Source organism: Drosophila mauritiana, chromosome 2L, assembly GCF_004382145.1.
Source record: "Drosophila mauritiana strain mau12 chromosome 2L, ASM438214v1, whole genome shotgun sequence".
NCBI lineage: Eukaryota > Metazoa > Arthropoda > Insecta > Diptera > Drosophilidae > Drosophila > Drosophila mauritiana.
In genome coordinates, this window is record NC_046667.1 from 20,747,252 (window position 1) to 20,770,190 (window position 22,939).

The 22,939-nt window shown below is 36.8% G+C and overlaps 2 protein-coding genes and 1 pseudogene across 9 annotated transcripts; 2 read left to right on the plus strand and 1 right to left on the minus strand.

Annotated features, from left to right (window-relative positions):
* The first annotated feature begins 2,145 nt into the window (after window positions 1–2,145).
* On the plus strand, window positions 2,146–3,723 carry LOC117150230 (ATP synthase mitochondrial F1 complex assembly factor 2). Its single transcript, XM_033317025.1, has 4 exons — window positions 2,146–2,314; window positions 2,397–2,704; window positions 2,762–2,942; window positions 3,003–3,723. Exons 1-4 carry the CDS (start codon window positions 2,215–2,217, stop codon window positions 3,251–3,253), a joined length of 840 nt encoding a protein of 279 aa, XP_033172916.1. The 5' UTR covers window positions 2,146–2,214; the 3' UTR covers window positions 3,254–3,723.
* Window positions 3,724–4,232: 509 nt separating this feature from the next.
* Window positions 4,233–20,359, plus strand: LOC117142637 (protein FAM102A). Of its 8 annotated transcripts, XM_033307376.1 has the most exons (11): window positions 4,233–4,450; window positions 4,913–5,049; window positions 11,336–11,738; window positions 11,796–12,107; window positions 12,167–12,396; window positions 13,237–13,514; window positions 13,582–13,664; window positions 15,106–16,329; window positions 17,775–18,338; window positions 18,992–19,197; window positions 19,256–20,359. In XM_033307376.1, the coding sequence occupies exons 3-11, from the start codon at window positions 11,563–11,565 to the stop codon at window positions 19,372–19,374; spliced, it is 3,192 nt and encodes a 1,063-aa protein (XP_033163267.1). In that variant the 5' UTR covers window positions 4,233–4,450; window positions 4,913–5,049; window positions 11,336–11,562; the 3' UTR covers window positions 19,375–20,359. The 8 variants fall into 8 exon arrangements, with proteins under 8 accessions (XP_033163267.1, XP_033162677.1, XP_033162843.1 ...); XM_033306786.1 differs by lacking the exon at window positions 17,775–18,338; XM_033306952.1 differs by lacking the exon at window positions 17,775–18,338 and having other exon boundaries at window positions 4,233–4,400.
* Window positions 20,360–20,649: 290 nt separating this feature from the next.
* Window positions 20,650–22,155, minus strand: LOC117137659 (annotated as a pseudogene).
* Between the last annotated feature and the right edge of the window lie 784 nt (window positions 22,156–22,939).

Genomic DNA, 22,939 nt, shown 5'->3' on the forward strand with positions numbered 1-22,939 from the left:
ATCTGTCGATAATCCGCCATATAAACGGTTTGGCTCTGGAGCGGGTAAACACAGCATAGATCGGGACACTGAGAAGTATATTCCGGGAAAACCGACGCACAAGATTCACATGATAGCCATGGAACCACTGTTCGAAGAATAGGAGCAGCTGGAACTTTCACATGCAAAAGTACTTAGAATCTATATCTTCTGAGCCCCTTGTTTTCAAAGCGCTTTGATCAATATCGTCAAAATTACATTTTGCAATTTCCTCATAAGAATTCCTCGAGTATTCATTCCGAACCGTGCTTTCCTGATGACTAGCGAATCTGCAATTCGATAAAATATTGCTCTCTCTCTCTCTCTCTCTCTCTCTAAGGAATTTGATGACCCTTACTTGACTAAAACCTTATTTATTTCGTTAGTCCGTCCGATTCTCGAGTACGGATCACCTGTTTGGAGTCCACAATACGCAGTCCACTCGGACCGCATTGAATCGGTCCAAAAAAACTTTTTACTTTTTTCCTTGCGGCGCCTAAATTGGGATGCAAACCATATATTACCCCCTTATTCCAGTAGACTACTCTTAATTAATTTACCATCCCTAGCTAACCGTAGAACTATGCTTGGAACAGTCTTTATTTGTAAGCTTATTCGTGGTGAAGTTTAGAGTCCCGACTTGGTTCGTCGGCTTAACTACTCTGTTCCGAGTAGATTCACTAGAAACTATATACCCCTTATCTTAAATCATTGTAGGTCTAACTATGATTTGCGTGACCATTACAGAGTATTATGTTCTTACTATAATAGACTTTGTCCTATTATCTGTAATATTGACTCTCTGCCGCTCTTGAAGCAATCAATTGTAACTTTTTTTATACATAATAAGATCTTAACAAAGACACTAGAATATACTAGAAAATATTCTAGTGTCTTTGATCCTACTAACACTAATATTTATTACAGTTATTTTTATCATTTCCTCGTTTCTGTTCTCTTTTCTATATCGCGTCTATCGTCAGTCGGTTGGGCGTGGGACCCGTGCCATTGAAAAAAAAAATCTGACAGTCAAGACCATAACTGTTTTTAGTTTTTATGGTGCGATTATTGTCCTCGTTTTTCTTGATGTTGATGTAGGCACGCTATGTATGTACATATGATATCGGTTACAAATTATTTTCTTTTATTGTATTGGTAATATAAAGGACATGAGCTTATAATTTAATGGTGGATAGAGATTTTTAGTAACTTAAAGTTACAACCGAACGTTACGAACCCTCCTTTTTCTTTTGGCAGTCAAAATAAATACATTTTAGTTGCCTCAGTTGCAGCTGCCAAGCTCGTCAGTACAATTGAAGCATTTTACCAGGCCATTCAAGAGTAATCTCTTGGCGAATCGGGAATAACTCAAACGGCGATTCGCCCACCAGGTTTTCAAAGGTGTTCCAACCAAAAACATCGACATCTCGTGATATGTATCTATAAAGACCCTCATCATCGACTCCAACTGCAACACTGGTAATACTTTAAAATACTCTAGCCACTGATATTGTAAACGAATACGAAATTTGGGTCTTTTTTAGACGGCATCTACATATGTATCTGTGAATCTACTGGCAAAGGGTTGAAGTATGTATAATCTATACATCCCACATTAGTAGTGCAAAATAATGCAGCCTGATACTTATATTTCATAATGATACGAATTAATTCATTTGCAAATTTTTATTTTACAACTTAAGAACATCTGCCCAAAAATAAGGGCTTAAATAAAAAGTTTAAATAATTTTCTTATGAAGGAATCTGTTTAGATGGTTAGAAAAAGCTGAAGCAACCATTCTTAGGCCCACTACGTTCACGGCTACAGTTTTGAAAAATGTTTTGATTTTATCATTTGTCTTGCACATTTTATCGACGTGCCAAAAATATGATGGGGCTAAACATATACAATAGTCAGAAATTACTAAGAACAACAATAAGAACAAACAATATGACGATGCATTCAAGTTATTTAAAAATACCCCACATGTGTAATTACTGTGTGTAGTAACATTAGTAATCGCTAAAAGAGACGCAAGTAAAAGTAAAAGGCTAACTCGACTAGAAGCTATAAATGGCACAGAAACGTAAACAGTACCTACGACTGATTTATTGAGATTTGTGGAAAAAGTACTACAGCCACACTGAAAACATCTGCTGTTAAATGATAAAGACTCAGGCAGACAAACTCTAAAAATGAACGGAAAGCATATAGTTAGCGCTATCCGAGCTCTCCGGTTGACCAACTTCAGCCAGTGGAAGGGAGCCGCTAGCAGTTTCACTGTGCGCCACTATGGTAAGCCGCGGTAGCCAAAATAAAAACGTGTGTAGCTATTTCATAACATGCCGGCGATCGACTGGCGGTTTTTCTCCTGCAGCCTCTCCACCCAAGCGTTTCTACAAGAAGACTTCCGTACTGAGCGGCGACAGCGGCTATGAAGTGGTGTTGGATCACCGGAAACTGAAAACGCCCAAGGGCACACCCTTCATCGTCCGCAGCGAACCCCTGGCTATTGCTGTAGCCACTGAGTTCGACGCCCAGAAGGAAAACATCGAGCGTTCCCGCATGCACTTATCCGCGCTCTGCTTCACGGCCATTGACAATCCCAATCACCTCTCCAAGTTGGACATGGTCAACTACCTGCTCAACTTCATCGGCACAGACACGGTGCTCTTCCAGTACGACGTGAGTGAATCAAATGAGAGTTGGAGTGCACATTCCACAGATGTATATCTTTTGCAGGACGAAAAGGACCTGCAGGACCTACAGGTGAACGAATGGGACCCGGTAATCGCCTGGTTCAACCAGCGCTACGACACAAACCTGCAGAAGACCATGAACATAACGCCGCCTCAGGTCAGCGAGCAGGATAAAATGAATGTCGCAAAGCATTTTCAGTCCTACAGTTTGGAAACGCTGCATGGTAACGCAAACCATGACTAGAGCCTGGAGTTCAACGTCTATTAAATATCTCTTCCTCCAGGCTTCATTTTCGCTGTGGACACCTTGAAGTCGATTGTCCTTGCCTGCGCCGTCATCGAGCAGATGCTTACCGTGGAGAAGGCTGTTGCCCTGGCGCGTCTAGAGGAAGAATACCAGCTTAAGTTTTGGGGTCGCGTGGAGTGGGCACATGACTTAAGCCAACAGGAGTTGCAAGCACGTCTGGCGGCTGCCGTGCTCTTCATACATCTTAACTGTTCGGAAAACCTTGTTAAGCAAAAGATAATTCTTTAAAAGAAAAATACTTGTGCAACATATGAGTTGACTACCACGGCATTATGACAGCACGTGGGTCTCCTAATACATAGGACATAATAATAGGACAGATAATAATCGCGCCTAGCTTCAAACTTATCAAGGGCAGATCATCCCCCTTTTTTTAGCTCTTACCGGTTTCATAGTATAACAAAACCAAAAAATAAGCAATATGGTTGGATCCATCTATCATGTCCAAGAACGCTGTATATGTACCTATTATGTCCATGTGTGTATAAGTTATCGGACGTCTGACAAATGATATTCGGGATCTCTGAACTGTATAATTTATAATGTTGATATTGACGCCTTTAACACTCTTATTTATCTGGGGTAGCAGTCTATTCGCAAAAGTAGTTGGGGTATTCAACTAGGTATTTGTTAACAAATTAAGTTTTTAAATGTTCATTTTTTTAAATCAAAATCCAGTGAAATATTATATTACAATACTTTACGAAAGTAACATATTCTTATGACGTCTCTTACAACACAACTGAATTTTAGTTCTGATTCTATTTGTAAGCCACAAGGACTCTTGTACTGAAATACGTGGAGGTAGTGAAAAATGTAGCGTCAGAAAGTTCACAAGGAAGTAAATTAAGTCTTTGGGAACTAAACATGTACAAATGTATAAGATATATGTAACCTTTTCGTTTAAAATTTGAATGAGATTACTAAATTTTAGAAATACTATATTTAATTTGTTTAATTTTAATTTAAGGTTTAGTTTGTTTGCACCTTGACACCGGGGTTCTAGCCCATTTTCGAAACCCCTTTGCAATACATGGGCATTTATTTAGCTTTAGCTAAGAAAAAATTAAGTGCTACAGTGTAATAAGCGCTTCGAGGAAGTCTCAAATAATAAAAATAATTAAGCAATTTTTTTTAGTAGTTGTGGTATATTCTGATAAATACTAGCTTGGTATTTTAAAATAGTTACGGTGCAGTCCTACTGTACACTGTGGTCACACTGGTTCGGACGTGGGTGGCGCATCATCGGTGGTATTCTGTTGAAAATTAATCAAGTGCAAAACTACATTTTTCGCTAGTAAATCCGAGGAAAGTTAAGTTTGCACGAAAACAAACGCAAGCAAAGGCTTGCTTGATATTATTGTTGGTGCGTTTGGTAAGCAGCGTTCGAGTGCGTTGTGCCAATGTTTGTGCTGGTGTGCGTTTGTGAGTGCCTTTTCACTAGAAAAATGTAAAAAAAAGTGTTGCCAAAGCAGTGAGGCATACAATTTCCCAGTCGCTTTGTTTCAAACGAACGAGATTCGCAAAATGCGATTTGTAGACCTTAAAACAAATCTGTATCGTTGTGCTGGGGATATTCATCATTTGAACCCTCCCTTTTCGCTTTTCTCGGTAGAGGGGATGTGAATAAACCATTGACTACATCAACAAAAGCGTGTGTGTGAATAAAACAATCTTGTTGGTCCCTAGTTGCTAAGTTGCATTTTAATAATTGTGAAATCCCAGCACCGAGGACGACAACAAATGTAGATTTTTTCAAAGCACAAACAACTGCAGCACCACGTTCGACGCCCTTCGGGAGCAGTTGTATTGGTGTTCTGCTGCTGTTGTGTTTGTGCTACCACCTTGTTCGATTTTAATGTGTTGTTTCTGTTTTTCACATCGAAGCTCCGTATTTCGTGCGGTAAGTGTAAATGGCGTGTTTCAAATATTATTTCGGATGTGTCTCCGCCGTATAATCAGCTGTTTGCAACGTTCGCGTTGACGCCCACATTTAAGCTCACTGTGCGGAATTCAACTAAGAGGTAAGTCCGATTGGGATAATTGTATTGTATTTTTATTTATTTACAAGGCTTACAGTGTTCCCTCCTTTAAACCGAATTTCGATTGAATTTGGTATACATATATATGTGTGTTCACACGTACACGTATACGCACTGACTTCTTTTGTTCTTTGTTTTTATTCCCTAGCAGAGAGTATATTGATTTTAGGCGGTCATTTGCGACCATATAAAGTATACATATTCCTGATCAGAACTATTTAATATATCTTTTTTTTTCGGTATACACCAGTTTTTGACAGTATATAATTTTGGTTTTAAATTGAAATCTGGATGAAGCTGTTCTATCTTTAATATCAAAATACTGAAAGGGTATATAAGCTCCGGCTTGTTGAAGCTACTATTCTTTACTTTAATTTTATGTTGGTCTATGCTAATTGTGTTTTATTTTGATTTGTTTCTATATTTGCTGGCTTCATTTTTTATATAAATTTTAGTGAATTAATACAATTTATGATTTATTTTTTAAAAAGCGCCCCTTATAAGTAAATTATACTTTGTAATTTACTCGAATGATATTTTTTTTCTATCCGTATGAACTTCAAAATCTTGGAAACTAAAGGGATAAAAAAAGTTTGAGTTTGCAGATTGGGCATGCAGATTGCAGTGACGGCAGAGCTTAAAAATGTTTTTAGACCTCGCCCTCCAAAAAAGGTTCTTAATTTATTTTCGTGGCAATTAAAAAATATAATCATAATCGTGGACGTTATAGAATCAACGAAAGGTCACGGTTTAAACTTTGCTTCAATATTTGGTCACCCACCGTTGGTTTGGCATATAAATTGCCGGGCTTTGGAATTTCAGTTTCACAATGAAGTGTGAGGTGTGATAAATGCTTGCAATAATCAAATCAAATCAGCACCAATGAGGTTAAACGGGATAGGGCAACCCTGAATTGCTCGTTCAGATCTGACTTCGTCTGCTTCTGTAATGAGGATGTGCTCAATTAGATTCAAATTTTTTCACATCCATGTGGGTCCATAACGAGAAACAGGGAAAGTTCTACAGTTTCGGTTTTCTGTGCTTTACTAACTACAAAAAATGGTATGCATGTGCCCTTTGAAATATAACTAAAAACTAATATAACTAAAAAAAAACAGAGCAGAATAGGGGCTGTCAATACATTATAAATATACTTAAAACTATGTAAAGTATATATATTCTTGATCAGGATAAATAGCCTAGAAGGTTGAGATTCAGCATATAGATTGTAGAAACAAAGAAGCACAAACGGCACAAACCTGCCGCGCCCACACTTTTAGAAAATGAATTGATATTTTTTTATATTTTTATTGGTTTTGTAAATTTCTATCGTTTTGCAAAAAAAACTTTTTGCCACGCCCTAAAACCGTTCTTAACTGCCACGCTTATTTTTTCTGTAAATTTGTGTAATATTTTTTAATAATTTTTCTATTTCTTTCTATTTATTTGCCAACAAATTTTTGGCGACTCCCACTCTAACTTCCTAAAACCGCCAAAAACTGCCACATTTTTAAACAAAAAATTATAAAATTTCGCGTTTGCACTTGCACTAGCTGAGTAATGGGTATCTGATAATCGGAGAACTCGACTATATCATTCGTTCTTGTGTTACTATTCAATAATTGCAAGTTTATATAAGCTTTTTCCTGTCAAAAAGCCTCTAAGCCTCCTTTGTTGTTAACTTTTTAATAAAAGGCAGATATTAAACACTTTGGGTAATTGAAATTGTATGGCTTGGTAGGGTTCCTCACCCTACCCTAAAAATATAGACAGAGTTACACTTCAGAACTTGTCGAACCAGTCCGACAACGATTACCGAGTTAAATGTCGCTTTTGTAAATTCTTATCTATTTGTGTTTGTGAAATTCAAGTTCACAATTTTTTTTTTTCAAAGTTGCAAATGACATATTCGAACTTAGATAAAATTTCTTGGCTTGCACGACACTTTCTTCCACTCTTCCATAAAGGCCTTTCCGACCTTATAAATATATTCTTCCTCAGTAGACGTGTATATTGATGTCGAAAGATCTTTATACCCTTCTACAAAATAATAATAAAAAATCAACACAGTGAGGTTTCCACTTGACTTAAACAAATCGAAATGTTTTGTTTTAACTGTTGGTAATGTGAAAAATATAATAATGCATCAAAAAATATATCATATTTTTATCATTTAGTAAACAATATTCATATTAATATTTTGCCGTCCTAAAACCACCCAAAACTGCCACGACCACATTTTTGAACAATTTGTAAATTTTTTTGTCATTTTATTTAACAATCTCTATCGATATTATGAAAATTATGAAATTTCGCATTTGCACTAGCTGAGTAATGGGTATCTGATAGTCGGAGAACTCGACTATATCATTCGTTCTTGTTTATTCTATTTAATAAATAAAACATTTCCGACCCTATATATTCTTAATCAAGATCAATAGTCGAGTCGATATGGCCATGACAGTCTGTCCATCCCTGTGAACGTAAAGATCTCGACCTATAAGCGCTAAACAGTTTAGATAAGACTTTTACAAATCGGCCACGCCTACACTTTTAAGAACTGTCTTGATATTTTTATCCGATACTCGTAGAGTAAAAAGGTATACTATATTCGTTGAAAAGTATGTAACAGGCAGAAGGAAGCGTTTCCGATCGTATAAAGTGTATATATTCTTGATCAGGATCAATAGCCAAGTCGATCTGTCTATGTCCGTCTGTCCGTATGAACGTCGATATCTCAGTAACTATAAAATCTAGAGATTGAGATTCAGCATACAGATTCTAGAGACATAGACGCAACACACACGGGGCAACCTATGTTGCCACGCCCACTAAAACGCTCAAAGCGCCAAACCGTTCACGACCACACTTTGGAACAATTTAAAAATTTTTTCTCATTTTATTCCCCAATTTCTATCGATATCCCAGAAAAATGATGAAATTACTCGTTCGCATTCACACTAGCTGAATAACGGGTACCTGATAGTCGGGGAACTCGACTATAGCATTTGTCTCTTGTTTTTTATTAAAAGGGCAATATATTGGCACCGTTAAAAATCTATTATGTTGGTCCCCATGAGAGGAGACATTTTTTTTTAGCACAGCGTAGGCGCGGCAATCACATATCTACTCTCTTAATTGTTTCCTGTTTGGCATATGTGAACTACGATTGTCCATTTATAAAAGCCAACGCCGATAAAGTTTGTCAGATCAGTCTGATCCTCTGGCTTACTCGAAATGTGTAAATAATTTTTGTGTCGTTTTCCTCTTTATCTTTATCTTTATCTTTTTTGACATTCGCATGAAAGCGGGGTTCTCTATACAATAGAAGCGGTTAGTCTGGTTGTTATTATTAATTTTTTATTATCATTGTTTGATTTCAAGCTGTTTGCGCTAATTGGTTGCCTTATCTTATCTTTAGTGGGTACACAGGATCATATAAACACCTTCTTGGAAGAGCTGACTAAGTGTTTTAAGTGCAACAGATATCGATAACACTATTTTTTAAATATTAATTTTTTCAAATTTTTCTGGCTTGTGACATTTACAAAGGGAATTTTATTATCTTAACTTTCCGTGCTTAGCACACCGTATTTTAAATAGTTATACATTCGGTGTAGTAAATTTTTTTTCGAAAAGTAAAGTTTAAAATTGAAAAGTACCTTCAAGATGCGATCTAAACTAGGTTTACTGTTACCTTTAGCTAGATAATTCTCTTCAACGATTCTTGTATACGGGACCAAGACCAAGAAGTACATTGGGACTATTTGTTGTGGATAGAGAATTAGTCAATCTTCAACATTATCTTATACACAAATAAGAGAAACTGATATAGTCTAGTTCCCCGACTATCAAATACCCTTTACTCAGCTAGTGAATATGGGAAGCTCATAATTTTTCTGGAATATCGATAGATATTGGGGAAGAAAATGAGAAAAAATTAAATACATTTTAATAGAGTGGGCGTGGCAGTTTTGTGCGGTCTGTGGGCATTTTCGGCAATTTGGTGGCAAATTTTTTTTTTGCACATCGATAGAATCTTACAAGACTAATAAAAAAATGAAAAAATATCATAATGCTCTGCATCTATACGGACGGATTCGGATACGGACAGGGGTACATGATCAGTTCGACTCCGCTATTGATCTTGATCAAGAATTTATATTCTTCATATAGTCGGAAACTCATCCTTCTTCCTGTTACATACTTTTCGACGAATCTAGTATACCCGTTTACTCTAAGAGTAACGGGTATAATAACAGCAGTAAACGTTTACAGCTAGTACTTTTTGACTCGATAGGGATTTTTACATAGTTGACTATTGATATTTATATATTCCTCGGCACGCCAAGATCAATACATTACAAACTTAAATTCGTCTTAAATCCAGAAACCTTAAGGAATCGATAAAGCCATGTTTGTCTACCTCTCTCTTAAAATTCTAGACACGCCTAATTAATGCAGATTTGTTTTTAATATTGCAATGCCCAAAACCGAACTTAACTGACCCATCATCACCACTATACTGTACCCTAGCAGAGGGACTTCAGTCCTAATCAGCACTTACTTTGATTAGTATCAAAACCGAGTCGACAAAATCATGTTCGCCCGCTTTTACGCCATCTAGGGGAGCTAAAAAATAACCGCAAAAACTCTTTGCAAAGAGTTTACACACCTAAGAAATGTAAAATCCAGACTGACTACAAAATTTCAAAATAGCGGGTCTCAGTATTTCCTTTCTAAATAATAAAGTGCTCGGTTAACTTTTACCGTGCTTAATTCTCAGTGTTACAAGAGCTATTTAAACCGTTGTAAGTTCAAGTTCGCACAGGATCCGAAACCGCTTTATAATTTCGTTAACACTAAGCGAAAACCAATTTCTTACCCCTCTTCGCTATTTTTTGAAAACACTACGGTAACATCGGATCAGGCAATAGCCAAACTATTCGCCAAGTTTCTTCAAACAACATTCTACGTTACCTCATCCCGAACAGCCATAATCTTACGAGGTATCAAAGTCGAATCTAATAGTTGGTCCCACTCTAAACGAAAGGTCACTGCTTTACGATCTTTAGCGTGTCTATTCGCCAGGTCCCGACGGAATCCCGACTTTGTGCTCAGATTCATTGCGGAAGGCTTGTGCAAGCCTCTGCTGAAACTGTTTACCTTATCTCTGGAATCTTCACAAATCCCCCATGTGGGTCGGCAAAACTTCTCGGTTCCAAGTAGATTCACTAGAAACTACATACCCCTAATCTTAAATCATTGCATGACCCTTACAAAGTATTATGTTCCGACTATATCTACTTTATCTTATTATCCGTAATCTTGCTCTCTGCCGCTCTTAAAGCAATGAATTCAAATTTTTTAATACATAATTACTATATACATAAAAACATATTACTAATATTTATATTTATTATAAACTCTTTTATATTATATTTATTTCTTCGTTACTGTGCTCTTTTCTATATCGCGTCTACCTTCTCTCAATTCGAGCTCTACGATAAATGGCCATAAAACGGTCATAACTGATGTTGACACAAAAAAATTGCTGACAAAGAGCTAAAAAAAATACTGAATATAGCATAAAATTTCCAAATGTTATTGGAAAAATATTTAAGAATAATTTTATTACTGTTGAGAAATGTTGATAAAACAAGAGAGAATGCTATAGTCGAGTTCCCCGACTGTCAGATACCCGTTACTCAGCTAGTTTTTTACCATATTGTTAGAAATTGGGGAATATAATGACACGTGACTTTTTTTATTAAATCGAGACTAATAAAAATATGGAAAAAGTTACAAACATTTTTCATAAGAGTGGGAGTGGCAGTTGGTGGGCAAAACACTTTTTTTTTCCAAATCGATAGAAATTTACAAGTCTTATAAAATATGAAAAAATATCAAAACATTTTTAAAAAGTTTGTACGCGTGGAGTAACGGCTATAAATATATAGAAATGAGTGTAGGCTAAGATGTTTCCGTAAATTTTTGAAAAATAATAAATCGAATTTTAAAATGCGTTGTTTCGAAATGCATTTTATGTAAATATTTTTGTCCATCGCCAAATATATGACTATACAATTAGGTTAGGAGCGTATGTATATTTGTCAGATACAAATTTAACAAGAATGCTTATCTTGGGGTCGGTTATAGCCGACATTTGCCTTTCAAGTGTTAGTAAATTGACTAATTTTTCAATTTAAGGTCAAAAACGTATTTGTGGCTAATAAACTTTCTAATCTTTGTTTTTATTTACTTAAAGAGTTGACAAAACAGGCGCCAAACACAATTTACTGCTCGGAGACAAAGTCGACAATGAAAGCAATAGCTAAGGAACCAGCTCAAAAAAAACGGATAAACTAAAAATTCTAAAACCGTCAATCAACTGATTCAAAGGCTAAGTTGAGGCGGTTTTGCACAACCGCTGAGAGCTCTACATTCATTTTGTGGTAGGAAGGCGAAAGAACTTACGTTGTTGGACAGAAATTAATGACACTTCTTGGGCCTAGCGCCCCTGGCATGGCCTTTATGATGAAAAAGAAAAAGTACAAGTTCAATGTTGAAGTGCAATTGCAGGATTTGGTAGAGGTGGCCCTGGTCAATGAGGTGCTGTTCGCAAAGATACGGTTGCTGGATGGAGGTTCTTTTCAGGAGTACAGTAGTCGGTGAGATATCATTAGATTCAATGAAATGGTTCAGTTATATTAAATGCTTTTGCCCAGCGAGGAAGTGCGCAACCATCGAGTAGAATGGAACCGCAGCTTTGAGTTTCCTTGCAAGATGAGCGCTAATGCCTCAACCGGCGTTTTAGATCCTTGCCACCTGCGTATATCAATACGCAAAGAAATGAAGGGAGGACGAAGTTACTATAAGCTTGGTTTTATCGACCTCAATCTGGCCGAATTCGCTGGCGCCGGCCTCACCTCCCGTCGGTTTCTCCTGGAGGGCTATGACTCAAGACACCGCCTAGACAATTCGATGTTGCGAGTGAGCATTAAGATGCATATGCTTAGCGGTGACATTCTGTTCAAAGCGTAAGGAATCCCTTTTCAAATCTTCAAAATTTGTTATAATAAAGCATATACCTCTACAGACCTACGCCAAATCTAAAGAGCAAGCAGAGCAAGCCTTCAATGGATGACTTTTCAAATGCAGCCACTGGAGTAGGTCTGCAAATTCCGACGGCTACCGCATTGCCCAGTATAGGAAGCGGAAGCGGTGGCGCATCCGTTTCCTTGGGCGGTAGTGGAGTCACTTTGGGCGGCATCCCCGGTAATCAGTCGTTACCCGGAACGCGACCCGTTTCCACCACAAAGGAGGAGGGTAAGTATTAGTTACAAATCAGGCTTTTGGTTTTATCATCTGGATGACAATCTTTTAAATAGTGATTCTAATTTATAGCATAGCATAATTTATATACGCATCATAAAGCATCTAGTATACCATTTTCCTCTAAAAGTAATAACAATACAGCCCATTTACATTTACATTTTCCATGTATTGTACTACTAGATTCGATGAGAAGTGTGTATTAGTCACACGTCGCACATAACGTTTTTATCTCTGTAAAACACATAAAATATTTAATTTATTTGGTCTTGAAAGAATTACGTTTCCGTCCCTTTAAAGTATATATCAAATATAGTATATATTCTAATATCGATATCAGTATAACTGGTTCTTATGAACTATAAAAAGATTAAGCATGCAGATTTCAGAGACTTGCGCTTTGTAAGTTTGTTTCGAAATTTTGCCACTCCTACTCTAACACCCGCTCAAAACTGTCACTTCCACACTTTGAAAATTTGTTGTACATTTTTTCCATTTTAATGTTTCCAAAAATCTCCCGATATTGCAGAGAGAGTGATAAAATTTCTCATTCAACTGAAAGTAGCTGAATAGCGGCTATCTGCTATTTCGTGAACTTGACTAAAAGCAATCTGATTTGATTTTGGTTGAAATTTTCATTATATCGTATATATATTGTAGTCGCCTTCGTGTTGTTTCCTGGTGCAGTTTGTCATTAGATGCACAGCTATAAGAGGCACTAGGCTGTAAAAACGAAAGTTTTGTTCACCCACAAATAAGCATATACGCTATCGCTAAAATTTTTTTAATCAGAGAAACAGTTTAACCGGAATTTTTCTTCTGCAATACCTACAGATATCGACAACCAGGCTTTGATAGCAACTATTGTGACGGACTCCGGCTTGTCGGAGTCCTCGGAATCGGGGATAACGTTGACTACGGATAATCTCCAGCAGCATGCCTCAGTCGTCATAGCTAATCCTATTAGTCCTGTGACCCAGCCGCTACCGCAACTGGGAATCATTGGCAGCAACAATTACGGGACAACAGTAGGGGCTATCGGATTCTCTGGCGCCGGCAACGCCACCCTTATAGAAATGGGTCATTCAAGAAATTCCAGTAATACTAGTCAAGTGAGTATAGGGCTGAATCACTTGACTTGACAAATACGTAATGTTCTGTTAATGTTTTCCGAAATAGATGTCAAAAGGTTCGGGTTACAGTAGTTTTTCGCACAGTCAACACTCAAGGCAAAGTTCTGAAGGTGATTCGGGACATGCTAGGTAAGTCGACAAGACAATTTTAAAATGCGCTTATATTCTGTAAAAAGTTTTAAACATTTTTCTTGTGTTATTACTTTTGACATATTTTACCATAGATTCAAAAAATCGATATCTTTATATTATTTCTTATAAAACAATGCTTAAAACTCAACAAGTACTATATATGCTAAGGCTTTATATAACAGCATATTTTAATTGTGTCTAAAACCTCTACCTAACGCAAGAACACTGAAATAAATGAATATCATATGGGCAAGTCAGTCCTTACTGGAATAGTTTGAACATTGCATTCTGTACTAAAAATATAATTGATTTACTAAATAGAAAAACACTTAAGTATAGAGTTTCTTATAGATAAGTCTCCATTCCTGTGTTTATTGTATTTGAAAATGCTATATTCCTAAACTATTTTATTTTTCGTCTATGTATATATGTATACATTATATTTTACTGGCTAATATATTTTGCTTAGATTTCACAGAGATAAATATCTATTAACTATATTAAGTTCTATGTCATTTAAGATACTTTATCTAAGAACATACTATTAGCTACTTTTATTCAGGCCTAAAGGGAAACCCTTTTTTTTAAGGGTTATGCAAGAGACTCAGTGTTTGAATGTATCTTATAGTAACTACGGTAAAAAAGAATCTAGCTTAATCAAATTGTAAGCATTTAATCAAACACAATTTGGTTATTATTAAAATCAACTTTTCGGTATAATAGTTTTCGTAATTATCTAATCTATATTAATACAAAAAAGAAGTGCAGAAATTGGGCAATTTAACTTTTGTTATTATGTTATTATTTTCTGTCATGCAGGGACATGCCCCAGCTGTTTGTTGACTAGACTCTGCTAAGGCAAAGACATTAGGGTTAATTTATTTACAGAAGGCACATTTTTAATGTAACCTTTGTATGGACGGGTGGTAAAATCCTTTTCGTTTTCGGGTCCGTTTTGGCAGTAAGTTTTTTGTTTGTTAAGTTCAATTCTTGCTTGGACTATTGGCCTTTTCAAGACCAAGAAATCTGAAAAAAATGTAGTACGCTTATTTAAGCGTATTTATTTATATTAATTCCTACAGCTTCTAAATGTAGTACAGTTTTTAGTATTATTCAAAACCGGTTGCTTGATCAAGCCTAAGCAGGTTCCATTAATACTTAACACCTAACATATTGGTTTTTGTTTATTTCATCACATGGTCTTACAGAACTTTTTATTTTTGTTCCGTTTAATTTTACTTATACTTTATACTTACGTTATTTATACTAATTCTGATTTCTTAATAATTTCTATCTTTCTTTTTTAACTAACATTATGTTTTATATATAAACTGGGGTAAATGGCCAACTAACCAACCAAAAATTACATCTTTAAATACAATTTCCATAAACGACTGCTTGCGTTCGAAATATATAACAAACAATATAGTCGCTTTAGAAAATCCGTTTCTCTATTTAATAGACTCAATCAGAGAGCAATTAATGCCATGAAATTGAATATACCACGTAGCCGACAGAACGGTCAAAAGGGAGATGAGCTTCAACAATGTAACAGCTTGCCAGTGGTAGTAGCCAAAAGCCACCGTGTTCATACTCATCTCAGTCTCAGCACCACTGTTGAATACGCTAGCGATGAACAGCTCTACCAGACTCCAAACGCTACCATGACCAACTCTCAAAAGTTGGCCTTTGAGGACTTCCGTACTCCGATGGCAGAACTTGCAGCTCCTCTCTTTCAACCGATGGGAGCTGGCTGTAGTGGTACTCCCAGCTCTACATATCGCAGTGCCGGATCTCCATCCCACAACACGCAATATTATGACAGCGAAGAGTCGGGCGACACTGATGAGTGTCTTAACAACGAATTGGGCGACAATGATTCTGGCCTAGAGGAAAACTTTCATACTCCCCGTGTAGCCAAGATTAAGTCGATGGAGAATCTCTCTATTCTGGAGATGGAGTTTCACAAGGCTTCTATAGAACTGGACCGAAATTCACCGCGCCGTCTAAAGCAACTGGCTGAGCATGCGCAGATCCCAAAGATGAAGTCGCTAAACAACCTCTGTTTTGACCATTATGCAGAGCAGTCTGTGCGCGAAGAGTTTCAGCGTATGCACGAACAGTCGCTTCAGGAGCGAATGCGCTTTCAACAGCACCATCAATTACGGAAGAACTCCAGCACATCAAACGGGTTGGCGACGAAGATGTACGTAAAGCATTTGAGTCATCAGAATCATCATCACATAAAAGTCGGTAACGCCAAGTTCATCGGGCAGGACGGCAATGACAGTCCACAATCGATGCACTATCCCATTCAAAAGATGCGATCAATGGGTACCATACAGGACATTGTAAGCGACCGCATTGAGCCTGACCCGTTCCTCACTCCAACCACCGAGCGGAAGCGTAATTTTTCGCGACTAGTCCAGTCTGCGGAGAAGACGGTGCTGGGCAGCAGCTATGTCAATCGTCTCCTTACCTACGATGCCGTGGACTCTCCGTCGGAGCCGTTTAACAGCTCAGTGTCCTTTATGTCGCGTACCCCCTTTCAGAGAGCTTATCGGCGCAACATACAACAAGGCAGCTCTTCGACGCCTCTGGCTACTCAGGATTTCTTCGCCGTGCGACCACATTCCACAAGTGCTGCCTATGAGCTAATGAGGTGCGTCGCGTTAAAATATCAAAACTTCATGCAGTAAATTCTATTAAAAACTACTATAATTTAGTCTATAAACAAGAGCATTACTCGTTACTTTTTAAAATTTATCCGTTACTGTTAAACTGTTTTATAAATGTTTAGTCTAAGACTTCGTTTTCGGGACCTAGTCTAGGAATTGCCATTGGTCTCCTGGTATTGGTCCACTACCCCAAAATGTCGATATCATTTTCGCTAACTCACTGGTTTTTTTCGATAGATGATTGTTTTACTTCTGTTTTGTTTAAATTTGCACTAATTATTTTGGGCTTTTGTTAAATTGTTTTTTACATTTAAAAATAGTTGTAAGTTTTTTAAAACAGTTCTATTGCAAAGAAGGTTGTACAGTATTTCATTTGTCACTGACTGTTTCACTTTAATCACCATATTAATCACCGTATCAAGGCGTTCTAATTATGTATTACATGATAATTAAGCTATTATAAACAATCACAGGTCTCAAAAATGAATTAATTCAGTTTTTATCACCACCAAACATAATTTCTGCAATATATTTCGCTCAAGCAAGCCATAATTTACAAACGAAATTCATAGTCGCTTAGGAAGATATTTGGAAACAATAGAAACATTCTTTCAAAACTAAAACCGGAGGATTAATATATAAGTAAACACAACAAGAATTATGTAGCAATTAGAAAACTTGGTGCATTAAAAATTAGGTAAAATATAGACACTGACACTGATATTATGGTCGCGGTTTTGCTTTAAAATAATATGGGCGTTGAAAACATGTGCTACGTTCATAAGACAGAAGAACGTGCAAACAAACATGTTCAGATGCATTTCCCGATCATGAATATATATTCTTTATACAGGAAAAAACGCTTGAAAAACATTTTTTATTACTATTATTAATTATTATAACTAATTAATTATTATTACCTAACTAGTAAGGGGTTTAAAAAACCGGAATCAACCTCCTAAGTTTCAAAAGAAAATCACATCCACAATTTCTTTATTATTAATACTTGTTCTGCTAATTTCTATCAATTTATTACATTACTGAAGTCAGAGGGCCACTGCAGGAAACAGTCGCCTTCCTACTTGCTTAGTAATGGGTATTTATTGGAATAACTGTACTCTAGTTATATATATTATCTATTATATTCATTATATATATGTATATACATAGTAAATACATACATGATAACCCAATCGCCCCTGCAAATCTCTTATGTTACGGAAAACGCATTCGCTAAGCTTATTCGCTTCATTTAAGAGGAGTTACACTATGAGTAAAATATTATTTGTTTGTTTGATTTCATTTATATTTTTACTCTATTGTTTTGTTAATTGTTAACCGCTTTAATTAGTTACACGTGCTTTTATAATATGGTCGTAAAGTTCTATGTCTAAAACAAATATTCGCATTTATGGACGCGTTCATTCAGAAACTTCAGTGGAGTTCCTCGTCGACTCTTTGATGGCAATATCACTACTGCAGGCCAGAACAGCAACATGGGTGCTGTCAGCACCAATAGACAGCAGCAACCCTGTGCTGCAGGAACTAACACTTTTATTGGATCCAATTCATCACCTTGTGGAACTTTGGCCAGTATACACTCAAACCATTCGGCCTCTTCTTCAAATGGTAGCAACAGCAGCAGCAGTGGGGCAGTCATTACCTTACAGTGTAACGCAGGCAGTGGACAGGATACAGTAGACTCGGCAAACCATCAACAGCAGATGACAGTGGGATCGCCCAACGGTCATGGAAGCAACCCCCGGTTGGGCAACGTCATGTCAGGCGATGCCATTAGCTCAATGGCCGCCAGTCCGACAGACGCTTGTAGTATTCGTTCTAATCCGTCGGCTGCCTCACTTCTTCTTTCCACGTCGGCAGCTGCAGCAGAGGCTTCTGCATTGGCGTCGGCAACTACTATGTCCGTTTCGGGAGCAACACTATCACCTCTAGCCACCACCCAAATCATTCGCCGCCCAAGCATCACAATGATGTGGGTTCATTTTATGTTTCTAATTTTTATATGTTCACCCTCGTACTTTGAGCTTTTAAGTTGTAATGTCATGCTTTAGACAGCTTCTGTGTTCTGCAAAAATATTTTTCGTTTTAAAATTGTGAACTATTTTGGCGGAGAGCAGATAGTTTGAGCTGTATTTCTAGTACCATAAAAGCTATTTTTCATTTGTAAACCACTCTAAAAAAATAAATATCATGATGTTCAGAATAAGTAACTGCTTGTTACGGAAATCATGTAAAATGTGTATTTAATTTTATAGATTGTTTTTATCTTCTTTTTAGAAAAATTTGTCAGGCAAATAAAAATGTTTATGGTTTTTATAAAAATTAATCAATCTGTTATAGATCTTATCAATTTAATACCATTTAAAGATTTTGCACAAGCCCTGCATAAGCATAATCATGCACTTATTAAGAGGTCCGTGTTTAATTGGCATGGTACAACGAAAAAGTGTGCAAACGTTGTATTCTTTGCCAAGATATTGCCTGTGCTTTTGTTGCCTTGTTAATCGCGCAAATATTAATAATTTCTTATTTACAATTAAAATTAATTTGATTATTATTTAAATAATTTCATATATATACCAATTTCTATCAACGAAATTGATTATTCTCATTTTGTTCCTTCAGGAATCCCAGCTCCGGTTCGTTAGTTATTAGTGATACGGGATCTCTAGATCGGACGAAAAGCAGCGGTGAGAAGCGCAAAAAGGGCGCGCTCGATGACGGGCCACGTGTTTCCGACCGAGTGGAAGAGACACGGGTCAATCCAGACTCATTAATTGATGAGATTTTAAAGGATACTAAACTTGATCAGCTGGAGGAATCCGCAGAAAGTACGTACCTTGATGCTTTTTATTAATGGGTATATAATTACAATATTATTTTTCTTAGCCTCAGGCCTTCAACTGTACATCGCTCGCGATGGAACCGCCTCCCTGGGCGGACACGAGGTTAAATCAAGCGTACGAGCAGGCGCCCTAAAGCAGGTGGTAATGCAGGATAGAAGATAGTAGTATCCGAGACTCACAACTCCTTTTTAAAATTAATTAGAAGACTTATTGATCAATTAAAATGGAGTATTGAACTAAACGAAATAGTTTAGGAAATACAAACATGTTTACTCGCAAACAAATGTGAGAATGCAAATAAGCTATGTAAGAGTATATAAAATGTTTGTCGGAACTACACTGCTATGAATGTAATTAGTTAATTACACATATATATGTTTATAGAAAAATACGCATGTATATTATAGATTTGTTAACAGGCATAACTTGTCTAGTTGTATTTGCAAGTGTTGTGAATTAGGTAAACAACCGTTAACAATTAGGAAAACCAAAAATGAAATTCATAATGCTGCACATTACATTTGCATTATAAATTAATCGCAATGGAATACGATAAATGAGAAAAGGTTTAAATTTTATTTTCGAATATATAATTTTTTGTTTTGCTTTCATCAATTTTTCCAGCCTTAAGGCATTTATAAATATATTAAAAAGTTAATAGAATAAATAACGCAAATGTCATGCTAAACAAAAAGCTTCAAAATTAAAACACCGAATTGTAATAGTCATCGAAATATTATAGCGCAATCAAAAACTAAATAAGCCTAATTAGTTTTACCAATTCAGCCCATTATATTCACTTTTCTTTTGAACATATACACAATCATTAATCAATATTTAAAGTCAACATTGTTGTAGATGTCTAACTGGTATTTTAGTTGTCTTAATTATTTTTTAAAGCTTCCGGAAGTTTTAATGTAAAAATGTTTCTTATAAACAATACTTTTAAATCAATAGAAAAAGCTGTTAGATGGGAACACAAAAAATACAATAAGTTATCACCTAAAGTTTATGTTAAAAATTTTTGTGTAAAATTATGTAGTTATTTTTTAACAATTTGTAAGGGGAGAACTTGAATAGCTCTATATAAGTGTATTTAAATTGTATATGCAACAAAAAAGGAAAATAAAAATGGACACATACATGATTTATAACTGTCAAATGTTTAGAGTTGGGCAAACGCTATTGATTATTAAAACAAACATGCTAGTGTAGGCGATCAATTTCAAATTTTTAAATATGTGAAACTCTTTCAAAACACTTTAAAAATGGTGAAAATTTTCAAATTTTTTAAGAAAGATTTAATGAAATTGCCAGCAAAAATTGCTCAACTTAACTGGAGAAGTTTTGTTCACTGAAAAACAAAACCAATATAAAATTGAAAAATTTAATTACTAATAAACATCAATACAGATTAAAGTATAAGAAACATTTAATTCAAAGAGAATTCCTAACAAAACGAAGAAAGGTCCCATTATGAGCAGTAAGAACAAAGGCTTTGGGATCGAACCTCATTTCCGGCAAAGTCCTTTCGCAGAGTTCCACCCGAAAGTGTTTAAGAGTGTGCAACAGTCCAACTTTTATCTCCAATTGGCCAAGTAGTGTCCCAATGCAGCCTCTTGGTCCTGCACCGAAGGGCAAATAGGTCATGGGATGATGCTGTTGACGTTGTTCGGGTGAGAAACGATCTGGGTCGAAGATTTCGGGGTTTGGCCAGTACTAAGATTCTGAAAATTATAAAATAAACTGCCAAACACGTGTCTGATAACCTTTTACCTGTGCATTTCAAAGAATTCCCAATACTGATATGTAGACCGGGGTACCTGCACGCAATTTGAAGACGGAAGACGATCCACAGTTCCACGATGAAAGATCATATCCTCCTAGAGAATTGCAGCATCGGTCTAGGAAAGCCGTAGGCGGATATAGTCTTAAAACTTCTTCCACCACCTGCCGTAGGTATACCAATCCGGTTACGGTGTCATAGCTAAGTTGGTGGTCATGGCTAGACTGAAGTGCAGCCCGGAGCTCCGCCCGCAATCGATGTTGAATAAGAAGACCAGAAGTCTGGTCGATGGATTATGCTTTCCGCAGGTTCTGTACGCTGCAACTGCAAAAATATATCAATCAAATCGTGGCGTTTCTCTCCATTTTCTGCGCGTTGAGCAAGGACGTAATTCATAGACTTGCGCATGAAACTTTCGTACTCTTCTGAATAAAGATGAGTGCGAGCCCTGTGCGACAGTCGCGGAAAAAAGAACATTGTAAATAGGTGTAACAAGCGCTTTGGTCTTGGGTCGTTGACTTCAACACACATTCGACGAAACTCTGCCTCTGGATTCTGCAAACTTTTCGCCTCTATGCCAAAAGCCAATGATGCAATAATGTCCGTTGTGAAGAGAGCACACAATTGTTTAACCTCCAGTTCAACGCTGTCTGCGCCATTTAGATTTTTCTCCATATGAGCCTCGAGATTCTGATCTTATGCGTCTCCCGCCAAGTCTCATATTTGGTAAAGAATAGGTTTTGGGAGCCCATTGTATCTCGTATCGCATCTGTGGTCTCAAAGCGGCTCGAGAATTGAGCGAAGTCTTCGACCAAAATGCGCTTTATCAGAGCCGGATCTCGAAGAAGTAGTGCATGGTTGTGCAGCACGTGGATTCCTACAAAGGCGCGGCCGGCAGCTTCTTTACTCTCATATAGCTCTCGAAATTGATCACCGAAGCAGCAGTCTCCACACAAAAGGTTCCACACATTTCCCACGAATGGAGCTGCCGGAAGGTAGGGGACGCCTAAACGTCGCCAGATGCGGAAATGTTTCCGTTGCCACAACCAAACGGCTAGTAATGCAAGCAGCCATCCACCGCTGACGATCAAGGGGAGCAGAACAACAGATCCAACACCCAGATTGGCACAAAAAAATACAAATACAGCGATAACCATGTTATCGTAAAGATTTTTGACCACAAATGCATCTATCTATTTTCCAGAGTAACTTTATGTATGCATCAGCTTAATTGATTGTTCGTCGCTATCTGTTCGACTAATACAATTGCATTATTCAAGATTTTGCTCTCATATTACAATTTGCTCTCTTATAAAAAGCCGAAGAATACACAAATTGTGAACCCTGTATTTTCTACCAATAGAGTACGTTAGATGTACAACTAATTTATGGCTCGAATTATTTCTCCTATTCATAAGTTCAAACAGAAAAGAAAGTTGAAATTCTCAACTATAAAATCTCAGTTAATGAGAGTGCATTGCAAATTATAATATAAAACAAGGGGGGACTCGCTGTAGTCGAGTTTCCCGCCTATCATATAACTATTACTATTACTATATTACTATAACTAACTAGTGAGAGTGCGAACATGAATTTTTCAAATTTTGTTGACAAGTGGAGAAAATGACTCTTGGGCGTGACAGTTGTAAGCGGTTTGTTGGCATTAGAAGGAGTTAAATGGGGGAATTTCTTGGCACTGCGATATAAACTAGCAAGACTAAAAATAAAACAAAAAAAGGTCAAGACATTTTTGAAAAGTGTGGGCCGGCAGTTTTATGTGTTTTGTGGGAGTTCGAGTGGGCAAATCGATGGAAATTTACAACACAAAAAGAAAATAAACAAATTCAAAATGTAGGCGTAGCAGCTTTGGGCGGATTAGTGGCCGTGGCAAATAGAATTTTGGCAAATCGATAGAAATTTACACGACAGTGTAAAAAAATG